General features: G+C 37.2%; 1 protein-coding gene across 8 annotated transcripts in view; it reads right to left on the bottom strand.

The window, feature by feature from the left end:
- Positions 1–3,130: 3,130 nt before the first annotated feature.
- The window catches only part of LOC127847814 (zinc finger protein 737-like), a 128,307-nt gene continuing 117,406 nt past the window's right edge, over positions 3,131–14,031 (bottom strand). For 7 of the 8 annotated variants that reach the window (XM_052379997.1, XM_052379995.1, XM_052380000.1 and 4 more), the window contains 3 exons: positions 13,792–13,977; positions 12,137–12,302; positions 3,131–7,759 (listed from right to left, as the gene is read on the bottom strand). In XM_052379997.1, coding sequence (XP_052235957.1) covers positions 6,612–7,759; positions 12,137–12,302; positions 13,792–13,977 — 1,500 coding nt within the window. In that variant the 3' untranslated portion in view covers positions 3,131–6,611. The remainder of the gene's footprint in view (positions 7,760–12,136; positions 12,303–13,791; positions 13,978–14,031) is intronic. The other variant, XM_052379998.1, reaches the window with a different exon arrangement.

Below are 14,031 nucleotides of genomic sequence, written 5' to 3'. Positions count from 1 at the left end.
CATATCTCTGTGCGGATGTAGAAGTCACATATGGAACAGCAAACTATTTAGGCGTCGGCGTTTGTTTGAAATGCTGATAACGACATCATGCTCTGACCTTATCATATTTGTACGATAAAATCTTTCTTTAAAGCAAGCGGGATAGCTACCCATTTTATCGCATATTTTTAAACAAACGACAAACATCGAAATTATGCGCAAACGCTAATATCAGTTATTTGCTGTGACAATTCTAAACGCGTTGCTGTTCAACATGATACTATTTCTATTTTATATTTTTGTTTTGAAGTTTTTAAAGACGATTACCTTTTGTATTGGATGTATTATTTACATTATCAATACTTAAGGTGGTCAATAACAGTGTTTTATACAATATTTTTCTGTGTTTTGCGGTATTAAATTACAGTTATTTAAGAACAGAACTGATGAGTAGAGCCTCATCAGCATGCAAGCTTATATGTACACGTAGCTCACAGTATACCACACACCGTATCAACCGTTATTATTTAAAGGAAGCTATCATTGGTTGATATAATGGACCAGCGTTGTTTGTACCGGGGTCTTAGTGGGTTTTTCTAAACTCGTGCTTTTCCGGGATCAGTCCATTCCATGAGGATAACATCAAGGTCTCCGGATTAACTGTCCACAATTTTATCGTGGAGGAGTACACATTAAGGGCCTATTAGCGTGCTTGTTACGACAAAGCCACTGACATTATCGATTGATATTGACACGAGGTTTTACACGCATGACAAATTCAGAACCGCGGGAATCTTCGCTGCATCGGGGCCATACTCAGATACAGTCGGCTTAGAAGTTTGGTCAAGCGGTAATTAAGATGTTGTCAATTAGGGTGCATGATAGCCAGTTGTATGTAATGTATATTGGTATACTCATGAAAGGGCAGGGCGACGGTCTTTGGAAAGGCCAGCGTGGCGCTAAATGGCTTTGAAAGGGGCAGCGTGGCGCTACAAAAAAAGGCATGGCGCCGTGCCATGCTTAAACAGCATTGATAAAACACTTACTTTTGTTGTAAAATTAATTGTATTGATGAAATAATTGTATATGCATGTGTCTGCTTAACCCAGTGGTCTACGTATTCATAAATATAACTGGCAAACTTATATAAACAATCATCTTGTAATAATAGTTTTTATCCAGTCTCAATAATATGTTGACATTGTTTGTTCAAAGTCACACCTAGTTCTTACAGAATTTAAAAAAACTACATTCATGTTGTCAAAAGCTCGGATGACGATGTTATTAAAAAGTCTAAGAGAAATTCCTGAAAAATAAATTACAGTAGCATGCGAACCATCAGCTTCATAAAAATTGCTTCTGTATTAAGCTGCCCGCCGCAGTCTTTGCCTCTGTACTTAAGCTGTCTACGGCAGACATTTCATCTGTACTTTAGCTGCCTTACCGCATACTTTGCCTCTGTACTTTCGTTGCCTAACTGAAGGCTTTGCCTCAGCGCATCGACTGCCTTACTGCAAGCTTTGCCCCTAAGCATCGGCTTCCTTACCGCAGACGTTGCCTTTGTGCATCGATTGCCTTATCGCAAGCTTTGCCCCTGTACAATGGCTGCCTAACCGCAGGTTTTGCCTCTGTAATTCTGTAATTTAGCTGCCTAATCAAAGGCGTTGCCTCTGTACAACGGCTGCCGAACCGCAGGCTTTGCCTCTGTACTTAAGCTGCTAAACCTCAGGCTTTGCCTCTGTACTTGAGCGGCCTATCCGCAGACTTTGCCACTGTGCATCGGCTGCCTAACCCCAGGCTTTGCTGCTGTACTTAAGCTGCTTAACCTCAGGCTTTGCATCTGTACTTGAGCGGCCTAACCGCAGGCTTGGCCTCTTTGCATCGGCTGCCTAACCGCAGGCGTTGCCTCTGTGCATCAACGGCCTTAACGAAAGATTTGCCCCTGTACATCGGCTGCATAACCGCAGGCTTTGCCTCTGTAGAATTGCTGCCTAACCGCAGGTTTTGCCTCTGTTGTTTAGCCTCACCGCAGGCTTTGCCTCTGTACTTAAGCTGCCTAACCACAGGCTTTGCCTCTGTACTTGAGCTGCTTTACCACAAGCTTTGCCTGTGTACTTTATCGGCCTATCGGCAGGCTTTGCCTCTGTAGAATTGCTGCCTAACCGCAGGCTTTGCCTCTGTCCATCGGCTTCCTAACCACAGGCGTTACCTCTGTGCATCGACTGCCTTACTGCACTTGCCCCTGTACATCGGCTGCATAAGCGAAAGCTTTGCCTCTTTACAATGGCTGCCTAACCGCATGCTATGCCTCTGTACTTGAGCGGCCTAACCACAGACTTTGCCTTTCTGCATCGGCTTCATAACGGCAGGCTTTTTCTCTTTTCAACGGCTGCCTAACTGCAGGTTTTGCTCTGTATGTTAGGAACATCCGGATAAATAGCATGCATGAAGCGGTATTTCACTTACAACTCATAAATAATAATATAATAACTATTACTTATTCCACCATGTCTTTGAATTGGCCCTCTTCAAAATAATAAATAATAAGTACACTCTGAACTAGGCAGATGCCCTGTTGGCAGTATAAAATACCCATTATCAAAAATGCTTGCAAATCTTGAACAAGCTATGCCATGCCCATGACCATAGCATGATGAATAATGAAATTGCAGTTCAGACCAAACTGTAATTTGCTGAAATTGAACAATTGACTTATACGTTACTGTTTGACCCATCTTTTGAGTGTGAATAAAATGTTAGGATGACAATTGTTAAACATGACAATCAGTTACCAAATTTGAAAATGTGGTTAATAATATTTTTAAATGCATAATAAAGTTTACTCTTGACAAACCTTTAAATGGCCAAATTTTACTGTTCACCATGAATTGTTGCCATGACGTTAAATTTAGGAGACTGAAGGATAACACGATGGATGGAGTGGCTTATTTTTTCTAAGAGTCTATCGATAAACGGTAAAAGCAATCATTGAACAAATACTAATTGTACGCTTTCATGGGAAAAATCTTCAAATTCAATAAGGTTAAGGTAATATAGTCATATGCTATCTGCAAGAGGACCATAAGTGAAATTGAATGATCGCTATTGTTTTCAAGAAGTAGGGCATTATAGACGATTCTGAGTTCAGGTATATTTTCCACAATCTATTGAACATGTGTTAAAACATAAAACAAACTAATAAGATTATATTTCAAGTTTGATAGCAATAGTTGGGTGGGATGGTTGGACGGTCTTTCAGAAATAAAATAATAAAATGTTTTTTTTACCATGTTGAAAAAACAATCTTTTTGTGTGTGGGGGGTTGAGAGGGGGAATGATGTTGGGGCGTGGTCATTTATTAGATGATATTTCAAAAATAAGAAAAAAGCAAGAGCTGTGTTCGTGAAACACATTGCACCCTAATGTGCCGCTTTGAAGCCGTATATTTGACCTTTGACCTAGAAGGATGACCTTGACTTTTCACCATTCAAAAAGTGCAGCTTTATGATATACGCATGCATGCCAAATATGGAGTTGCTATCTTTCTTCAATATTGCAAAATTTGACCTTTGACCTGGAAGGATGTCCTTGACCTTTAACCACTCAAAATGTGCAACTCCATGAGATACGCATGCATGCCAAATATCAAGTTGCTATCTTCAATATTGCAAAATTTGACCTTTGATCTTAGATGACCCTGACCTTTTACCACTCAAAATGTGCAGCTCCATGAGATACGCATGCATGCCAAATATCGAGTTGCTATCTTCAATATTGCAAAATTTGACCTTTGAAATTGACCTTGAAGAATGACCTTGAACTCAAAATGTGAAGCTCCATGAGATATGCATGAATGCCATATATATTGTTGCTATCTTAAATATTGCAAATTTTGACCTTTGACCTTGAAGGATGACCTTGACCTTTTTCCACTCCAAATGTACAGCTCCATGAGATACCCATGCATGCCAATTATCAAGTTGCTTTCTTCAATATTGCAAAGTTATGACCAATGATAAAGTTTTCGGACGGACGCACAGACCGACGGACAGTTTAACTGCTATATGCGAAACTACCGAGAGGAATTTTTTTTTAAGGGGGGGGGGTTGGTTCTTGGAAGGGGGCGTAGGGGATGGTTTGGGTGGAGTCCATTATGGTACTAGTTTATCAGGTACATTGTAAGTGTTGTTGTAAGTATTAATCAAATCTGATCCTAGATAAAGAAGTTATGGCAATTTAAGCAACATTTACTGAATTAAACTTGAGATACAAGATCATTCAAAGGTCAAGGGCAAATTCAACTTGGCCAGGTACAGCAACTTCACGATAGTAAGAAAGAATTTTAAGTTTGAAAGCAATAGCATTGATACTTTAGAAGTAAAGTGAATCTAAACTCATATAAATATAACAAGATATTTAAATTAACTAAGTCAAAAAGGGCCATTATTCCGTCAAAATGCCAACCAGAAATATACAAATCGTCCTGTACAGTCCCCTTATAATAGTAAGTGAGTTTTTCAAGTCTGAAAGCAATAGCTATGATACTTTAGGAGTAAAATGGACCAAACCACAAAACTTAACAAAATTTTCAATTTTCTAAGTATAAAAGGGGCCATAATTCTGTCAAAATGCCAGTAAGAGTTGCATAACTTTGCCTGCACAGTCCACTTATGATAGTTAGTAAGTGTTGCAAGTATGAAAGCAATAGCTTTGATACTTTAGGAATAAAATGGACCCAAACACAAAACTTAACCAAATTTTCAATTTTCTAAGTATAAAAAGGGGCATAACTCTTAAAATATTACTGACAGAGTTATGCAACTTATCATACACAATTGTCTTGTTGCCATTAAGAAGTAATCCAAGTTTGAGTTAATTATCTTTGATAGTGTTAAAGTTATTTGACTTTATAGAACAACTTTAACCAACGCCGACGCCGAGGCGAGTAGTATAGCTCTCTTTTTTCTTTGAAAAGTCGAGTTAAAAATTAATAGACGAGAGAATTTAAATTCAAATTGAAAGCTACTCTATCAAAGCATTGTTTATTGCTTCATAAGGTCATGAAAAATAACGTGCGTCACGGAGTCTCTCTACTGGTTTCAGAGATTTGTTTATATGTTTATGTTTAAGCTCTTTCTTCTCTTATATCATTATATATTCTCATGTGCCTCTTTAAGTTTTCAAAGGACCACTCTGGTTACATGGATAACCTGACACCTTAACATTCGTTAAAGTCTTACTCCCATGAATACATGGATAACAAAACACCTAATACTCTTTAAAGTCTTACTCCCATGGATACATGGATAACAACACACCTAATAATCTTGAAAGTCTTCCTCCCATGGATACATGGATAACTGCACACCTAACACTCTGTAAAGTCTTCCTCCTATGGAAACATGGATAACCACACACCTTACACTTTTAAGTCTTTCTTCCATACGTACTCTCATGCGTTTCTTCAAATCACCAATATATTTACAAGTATAACCAAGCATGTCTCTTCATGTGTCTCTTCATGCGATCATACTAGATACATGCATAACCGGACACCTTGAACTTGTACGGTCTTTCGCCTGTATGAATCATCATATGTGACTTCAACAAACAACTTTGTTTACATGCATAATCACACACCCCACACTTGTACGGTCTGTCTCCTGTATGTATCATCACGTGTGTCTTCAAGAAACCAGTTTTTGTACACGCATAATCACACTCCTCACACTTGTACGGTCTCTCTCCTGTATGTCTCCTGATGTGTTTCTTCAAGTTACCACTCTGTTTACATAAATAGCCACACACCTTAAACTTGAATGGTCTTTCTCCTGTATGTATCATCATTTGTATCTTCAAGTGACCACTGTTTTTACATGCACAATCACACATTTTACACCTGTACGGTCTCTCTCTTGTATGTATCCTCATGTTTTCCTTCAAGGGGCCACTAAAGTTACATTAATAACCACTTATACTGTCTCTGTTCTGTATGTATCACTGTGTGTATCTTTAAGGTTTCACTCATGTAACATGCATAACTACACACTCACACTTTAACGGCCTTTCTCCTGTATGTATGTTCATGTGAGTCTGCAAGTGACCACTATGTTAACATTAAAAGCAACACACCTCACACTACGGTTTCTCTCCTGTATTAATTCTCTTGTGTATTGTCAACACACCACGCATTAGCACACTCCTCACACGCATGCTATCCCTTGCCTCTATGTATCCCAATGTGTGTCTTCAAGTCATGACCATGATTACATAAATAGCCACACACCTTACACTTGTACGGTCTCTCGCCTGTACATGTATGTATCCTCATGTGCCTCTTCAGGTTATGACTATGTTTACATAAATAACCAAACATCTCACACGTGCACTCTCTCTCCTGTATGTATCCTCATGTGCCTCTTCAATTCACAACTTTGTTTACAAGCATTATCACACTCCTCACACTTATACGGTATTTCTCCTGTATGTATCCTCATGTGTGTCTTCAAGTTAGCATTCTATTGGCATAAATAGTCACACACCTCAAACTTTAACTGTCCTATATGTATCATAATGTTTATCTGCAAGTTTCTACTATGGTTACATTCATAGCCACAATCCTCATACTTGTACTATCTCTCTCCTTTATGAATCTTCATGTGTATCTTCAAATGACTTCTTTGTTTACACGCATAATCACACTCCTCACACTTGAACGGTCTTTCTCCTGTATGTATCCTCATGTGTCTCTTCAAATCACCACGTTGTTTACAAGCAAAATCACACTCCCCACACTTGTATGGTCTTTCTCCTGTATGTATCCTCATGTGTGTCTGCAAGTTACCACTTAATTTAAATTTATAACCACACACCTCACACTTGTACGGTCTCTCTCCTGTATGTATCCGCATGTGTCTCTTCAACCCAATTCTGTTTATAAATGCAAAATCACACTTTTCACACTTGAACGGTCTTTCTCCTGTATGTATCCTCATGTGCATCTTCAAGTTACCACTTAATTTAAATTCATAGCCACACACCTCACATTTGTACGGTCTTTCTCCTGTATGTATCCTCATGTGTGTCTGCAAGTTACCACTTAATTTAAATTCATAACCACACACCTCACACTTGTACGGTCTCTCTCCTGTATGTATCATAATGTGTGTCTTCAACACACCACTATCTTTACAAGCATAATCACACTCTTCACACTTGTAGGGTCTTTCTCCTGTATGAATTCTCATGTGTATCTGCAAGCTACCACTTTGTTTACATAAATAGCCACACACCTCACACTTGTACTGTCTCTCTCCTGTATGTATCCTCATGTGTGTTTTCAACGCACCTCTTGATTTACAAGCATTACCACATTCCTCACACTTGTACGGTCTTTCTCCTGTATGTATCCTCATGTGTTTCTTCAAGTTACCACTATGTTTACCAGCATAACCACACACCTCACACTTGTACGGTCTTTCTCCTGTATGTATCCTCATGTGTGTCTTCAAGTTACCACTATGTTTAAATTCATTACCACACACCTCACACTTGAAAGGTCTCTCTCCTGTATGTATCCTCATGTGTCTCTTCAGGGAACCACTGTGTTTACATGCAAAATCACACACCTCACACTTGTAATGTCTTTCTCCTGTATGTTTCCTCATGTGTATCTTTAAGTGACTTCTGTTTTTACTGGAATCTCTGCACACGTTTTTGTCTCTGATGAGGCCAAGTTCTCTGGCGAATTCGTCTCCGTACCAGACCAGCAGTTCCTCTCCTGTAGCAATAGAAATATAAACAAGTTATAAAAATAACGTCCAAGAAACAATTAATAGCATAACTAGACCTTGTCACAAATGTAAATGATGCCACACGTTCATTTCTTGAAATGAACATGTACGTTAATTTTATAACATTATATTATTAGTTATTCTTTATAATCTCAACATTTTTTATAGTGTTGATTCTTGGACTGAAATGTAGGACAGGTTTCAAGTCAAGCAAAAAATTTTGGTTATTCATTTTTTCCTGCCATTTTTAATGTTTTAAATGGAATGGTAGAATTGAAAGGCAAGGTTTAAAAACAATCATTTGAGCCTCAATCTGTGAAAAGGGGGTTAAAGGTATGTGTGTAAAGTGTCATCCCAGATTAGCATGTTTAGTCTTCACAGGCTCAAGTTTCGTCTCAGATTTGTCTGTGCATTCCGCACAAGGCTAATCAGTGACGACATTTTACCGCCTAAAATGGATGTTTGCAAAAAAGAAACATTCTTAAAACAAAAAATATACATAAAAGTGGAAAGTGCGGACTGCACAGACAAATCTGGGACGAAACTTCACGCACATGCGTTAAACCCCTTTTCACAATGCACAACCATATTATTTGTTTATGTGTTCACAAATTAAATAGCCTCATACCAAACAAGACTTATTTAGACGCAGGTTCTATTACTTGAATTAGCATGGATTTTCCTGAAATTCAGTGTTGTGAACGTTAGCACGTTTTTTTCTGTCGAGACAATTATTGTGACATCCATAATCTCTTGGGTGTCCAACTTTTGTTGTAAAGTAAACATCAATCGATTTGATACATTTCTACTACTAAACGACTTCCCCTGAGAAAGACTTAGATTAAAAGAAACAAAGATTTAAACTCTTCTGCAAATATTTCAAATTATTTGTATGACAATACTGACTTAAAAAATAAGGTGTTCCAAAGTATTCACAATAGGCCTATACAGAAAATTACCAAACCTACCCTGGTGGCCATGATTTTAATACCAGATTAAAAAAAAATAATAAAAAAATATATATATATATATATATATATATATATATATATATATATATAAGGAAAAAAGCTTCTTTCATACATATAAAGAAAACTGCCCCATCCAATAGCGGCCATGTCTTTCCACTTATCATGATCATTTTCAAACTCATCCGAAATATCAATGAAACAAATGTTTTAACCAAGTATCATATGATGATTGGCCATATTAAGTGACGTTTAGAGTGTTCACGGGCTTTTTAGTGTATTAATATTAGGAAAACCATTTTTGAACCGTCGTTTACAGGAAAAAAATCTGACCAACAAATATCATGAAGATTGGGCAAAAAATGTGTCTGCAAGACTGGTCACATGCTTTCCCTATAGAGAAAACTCCCCACACCCTGACGGCCATGTTTTTTCACTGATCACGACTTTTTTCAAACTCAACCAAGATATCCCTAAAAACAATGTTTTGACCAAGAGACTTCTGGAGATTTCAGATGCATTTTTTAACTAAATAAATATAAGGAACCCCGCCCCATGGCGGCCATGTTTTTTTACAGATCAGACCATTATCGAACTCAACTTTCGTATCCAGGAAAGAAATGTCCTGACCAAATTTCATGAAGATTGGGCAAAAAATGTGTCTTCTAGACTGTTTACATGTTTTCACTATAGCATGTAGAGAAAACTGCCCCACCCCTGGCGGCCATGTTTTTCCACCAATCATGACCATTTTCGTACTCCTTTGAGATATCGATAAAATCGTTGTTTAGACAAAATTACATGATGAATAGGCAAACAATGTGACTTCTAGAGTATTCACAAGCTTTATGTCGGAGTAGCTGTCTTTGCCAGCTTTTAAACTTAACTGACCTTTGAAAGTGTCCAATAAAATTGAAATAAAATTTCCCGCAGCTACATACGAATGAATACACTTCATTTATTCCATTGGCTGATTTGAGCATACCACCAGAGTATTGGAAACAGGACTGCGTCTTTGTTAAACTGTTTAACTGCTTGTTCAGCATGAAACAATTTTATCTCTAATGAAAAAGCTTGATAGATAGAACAGTTTTACACTCAACTCTTGACAAAAATACAGTTTGTGCGTCCACCTTTTATTTTCACCAGATTGCCAGCGCCAGAGCGTTTGTAATTAAAGGTTATGTTTATATATTTAGTAACTACTTCCATATTCCTGTCGGTGTACTAGTATATATAAATTAATATAAGTATCTTTTTTCCCTATCCTGATATTCTTTTTGGCCAAACCATTTTTAATTGTTTTCGAAATTGAACATTTAACATTAAAAAGTATAAAGTTTTAAACAAGCCGTCGTTGCAGAATTGGAAGCGTGGCCTCACTTTAATGCATTGCATTCCAACCTGCAAGGTATCAGGGTCAGTTCACGGCCAGTAAACGGATCGTTATATAATATATTGCGTTAACTATGTGAACTGTAGTTGTATTCAGACAAGAAATATGTTAAATGAAGATAGTCGGCAATGAAACTATGTTAGGGCAATCATAGATTCTTAATATGTTTTCAACAATACTATAATAAATAGTATTTTTGATTAATTAAACAAGCATTATTCCACTATATTGACCAATTTCTTAAGCATGAGCGCGATAATTCTTGATATTGTTATTAGTTGATTCAAATGGCAATGCCCGACACACGACTAAAATAGATTTGTTCTAAGAACGCCTGTATAAATATTAAAAATATGTCGAATACTTCGCGCGTGGCCGATTGACTTCTATGTTTTAATTTCACTTCAATTCTTCTTTTGTTTTCCTGTTTCATATCTTCAGATATATGATAAACAATATATAATAATGTTAAACAAGAGATTGCCAAGCAATAAGGTCTCCTACCGGTGAAACTCCACCATTGTCACAATGTTTTATATGTTTTGTTGCCATAGCAACCAGTAATTTTGACATCGGAACAAAATGAAATGACGTGCATAATCTCCATATTGCCATCTATCCATGTTTAAGTTTCATGAAAAAATATGATGGACTTTAACTCACTATATTCATGTAGAGAAAACTGCCCCGCCCCCTGGCGGCCATGTTTTTGCACCGATCTGGACCATTTTCGAATTCATTCAAGATATCAATGAATTTAATGTTTTGACCAAGTTTCATGATGCTTGGGCAAAAATTGTGACTTAAGAGTGTTCACAAGGTTTCTCTATAGCCATATAAGGTATACTGCCCCGCCCCCTGGCGGCCATGTTTTTCAACGGACAGAAACTATTTTTGAACTCAACCAACATATCAATAAGACAAACATTTTGACAAAGTTACATTAAAACTTGGCATCAAATGTGAGACGACCCAATCTTTATTCATTTATGTGTTATGTATGTTGTTTTGTATTGAGCTGTTATGTGCTGTTTTGGCAATTGGTCATTTGCCTTGCCTTAAATAAAGGACCAACTAATTGTGTATAATGAGAATTCAATACTGCTCCAGTAGTTGGAGTTTCACTTCTTTATATTCTACAGTGTTCACAAGGTTTTTCTTTTTTTACCTAGTTACCTTTTTTTTGACCCAGCGTGACCCAGTTTCGATCTCGATCGAGATATCATTGGGACAACTGTTCTGACCAAGTTTCGTGAAGATAGGACAAGAAATGTGACATCTAGAAAGTTCGCAATGCAAAATGTTGACGACGGACGCACAACGCACGACGGACAAAAGGCGATCCCAAAAGTTGTGCTCAGATGAGTTCCAATGGTTATTTTAGATTGCTCACAAATTTGTGATGCAACACCGGAAAACACACTGAAAACAGATTGTTTACAAAAGAGTTTGCCGTTTCCAGTTTCAATACTAATGTTCGGCACAACATTCTTTTATTGTCATAAAACCTAGATAACAAATATTTATGATCACAAAAATTAGGGCGTGTAATATTCTTTGTTTGCCAAACACATTTTGTTTTACATAGCTCATAATAGGAAAGATAATTCAATTTTCAAATAATTACTGACGGTGGAACCAAAAGTGATAAGGAAAAAAAACATGCTCATTTCTTGACGTTTATAAGGTCTTTAGGCTAATGTATGCAAGGACCGGAATTGAATCTCTGACAGATCTGAAATTTGAGAAGTTTGAATTAAAGCTCCAAAGTCATACTTTTTATTTAATACCCAATGTTTTTATATCTGTGCAGCCTTGTGCTGTTGTGAAACCCAAGAAAACCCGGAGAAAACCACACCTTTCCTATATGGGGACAATCGAGCAAACTTATATGCGCTGGTACATGGAATAGAACCCGTATTGCCAAGGTGAGACTGCTCTCATTAGACAAAACCTCTTTGAGTATCACTTATCTTTATTCATACAACAAGCCTGTATACCTGGTAAAATTTGCTTCAATGTGCAGTAATAGATGCCTCCTTTGTACTGGAATGCTACAAGGTTCTGATCTGCCTCCGTCATCGCACAGTTCACGTATCTCATCCAGTTAGAGGTGGCCTTGTTCTGGGCATCCACAAAATGGCTCGGTTTGCCTTCCTTTAAGGTCTGCATAGAATTTTACCATCAAAAACCAACAACTAAACAAGATGGATACACAGGAAAACATAAAACATAATATACATACCTTGTTTATAAGAGCACAATTCTATTGTTAGACTAGAATACCAAAGAAAAGAATACCAAATACCAAAAGAATGCATTTCTTTACTAAAAAGCGGCAGTTATCATACAATATTTTCAACAGAACAAACAGACTATGTAATTGGGTCCTAAAATGTATTTTAAGTTTCATTCATGTAAAATAGTATAAAACCTAACATTTTTGAAATGCATACTTATTTTTAATAATAACTGAATCAGTTTAAAATAAGATGTGTGAAATCTATTCATACCAGCATGATTATTCAGAACATATTAACTTGAAATATGTCACCGATACAAAGGCTAAATCATTATATTTGGACAAAGATGAAACAACATTGAATACTACAGCAGACAAATAGAAAAATTCCATATTTCAGCCAAAATTGTCACAGTTGAAATAACTCATTAAACCATTATCTACACACTAAGGACGAGCAGCTTTTTAAGTCTCAGCAAAATCTGCCGTGAATTTTGAGGCATTTAACACGAAAGTTTGGGACTCTTTATTATATAGTTAGTTTAAACCTATTTATTTCAGCTCAATTGCATCGAAAGCCTCAGGCTAATAAAAACGTTCCCGAGTCCGTTTCCTGTGCCTATAACCAGTTCTTGGTGTCTTTGGGAAAGATCTAGAGAATGGTCCCCGTGTAGAGATCAAACCCGTGACTTCCCAATCGATAGGCGGATACCTTATCCATTACGCCACAGCAAACTTTCTTTAGTTCAAAACCAGACATAGGGCCCAAACTCTGCCAAAACTTGTCGCAGCAAAAGTTCCTTTCATAACAAATATCTCCAGAAAATAAATTTAACTCAACTGTGAGAACTTGAACTAGATCAAATTAGTAATTTAAGATGTGTTAAAACAGAAAAATGCCATTATTCTTCCAAAACTTGCTGCTGCCAAAGTTCATTTCGTTTCAATCATCTTTGCATTAAGGTCATTCATCTTTGAAAGTTTGAGAGAGGTTCAACCAGAAAGGGACACAGAAAACACATGCGTCAGGACTGATAAAACAGACAAAGGACCATAATCCTTCCCAAACTCCTTGAAGTCCTAATACCTTTTTACGATCATCTACAAATAAAAGTCAATTGACAATTTGCGCGAGATCCACCCAGAAGTTAAAGAGTAGTTAAAATTACAAGCTTTCAGGTGAACAGACATGCTGAGGGACAGAAGGACAAGTAGCATGTTTAATGCTTCCCACACTGTGGTGGCATGATAAACATTACATCCATTTTATAGACTGCTAGGTAGATAATTCATTTGTTGAAAATGCAGCTCTTTATTTTCAATCATTTAAACTATATGAAAAAACCCTTGCATTTCAAACTAAAAAAGGTCTCAATGCATCATGCTAAGCATTACGGTTCACATATCCTTTACCTGCCAGCAATATCCTGATTTCTGGTTTTCAGCAACGATATCGCCCCCATACGGTCCAAACATGACCCTGGATTCCAGTCCCTTCTTGGAAAATACCCCAAGACCAGCTTTAGCTATTTTGGACGTTTTGATTTCAAGGCAATCGGGAACGGTATGGTTAGCTTTAAGAGGGTCCCCTTCTGGCACCTGCATTTTATATTAACATTTATGAGAATGCACTGAAAGCACTCATAAGTAATA

Source organism: Dreissena polymorpha, chromosome 10 (assembly GCF_020536995.1).
Source record: "Dreissena polymorpha isolate Duluth1 chromosome 10, UMN_Dpol_1.0, whole genome shotgun sequence".
NCBI lineage: Eukaryota > Metazoa > Mollusca > Bivalvia > Myida > Dreissenidae > Dreissena > Dreissena polymorpha.
The sequence above is the reverse complement of the archived record's forward strand: the minus strand, read 5'-3'. Positions and strand labels throughout refer to the sequence as shown.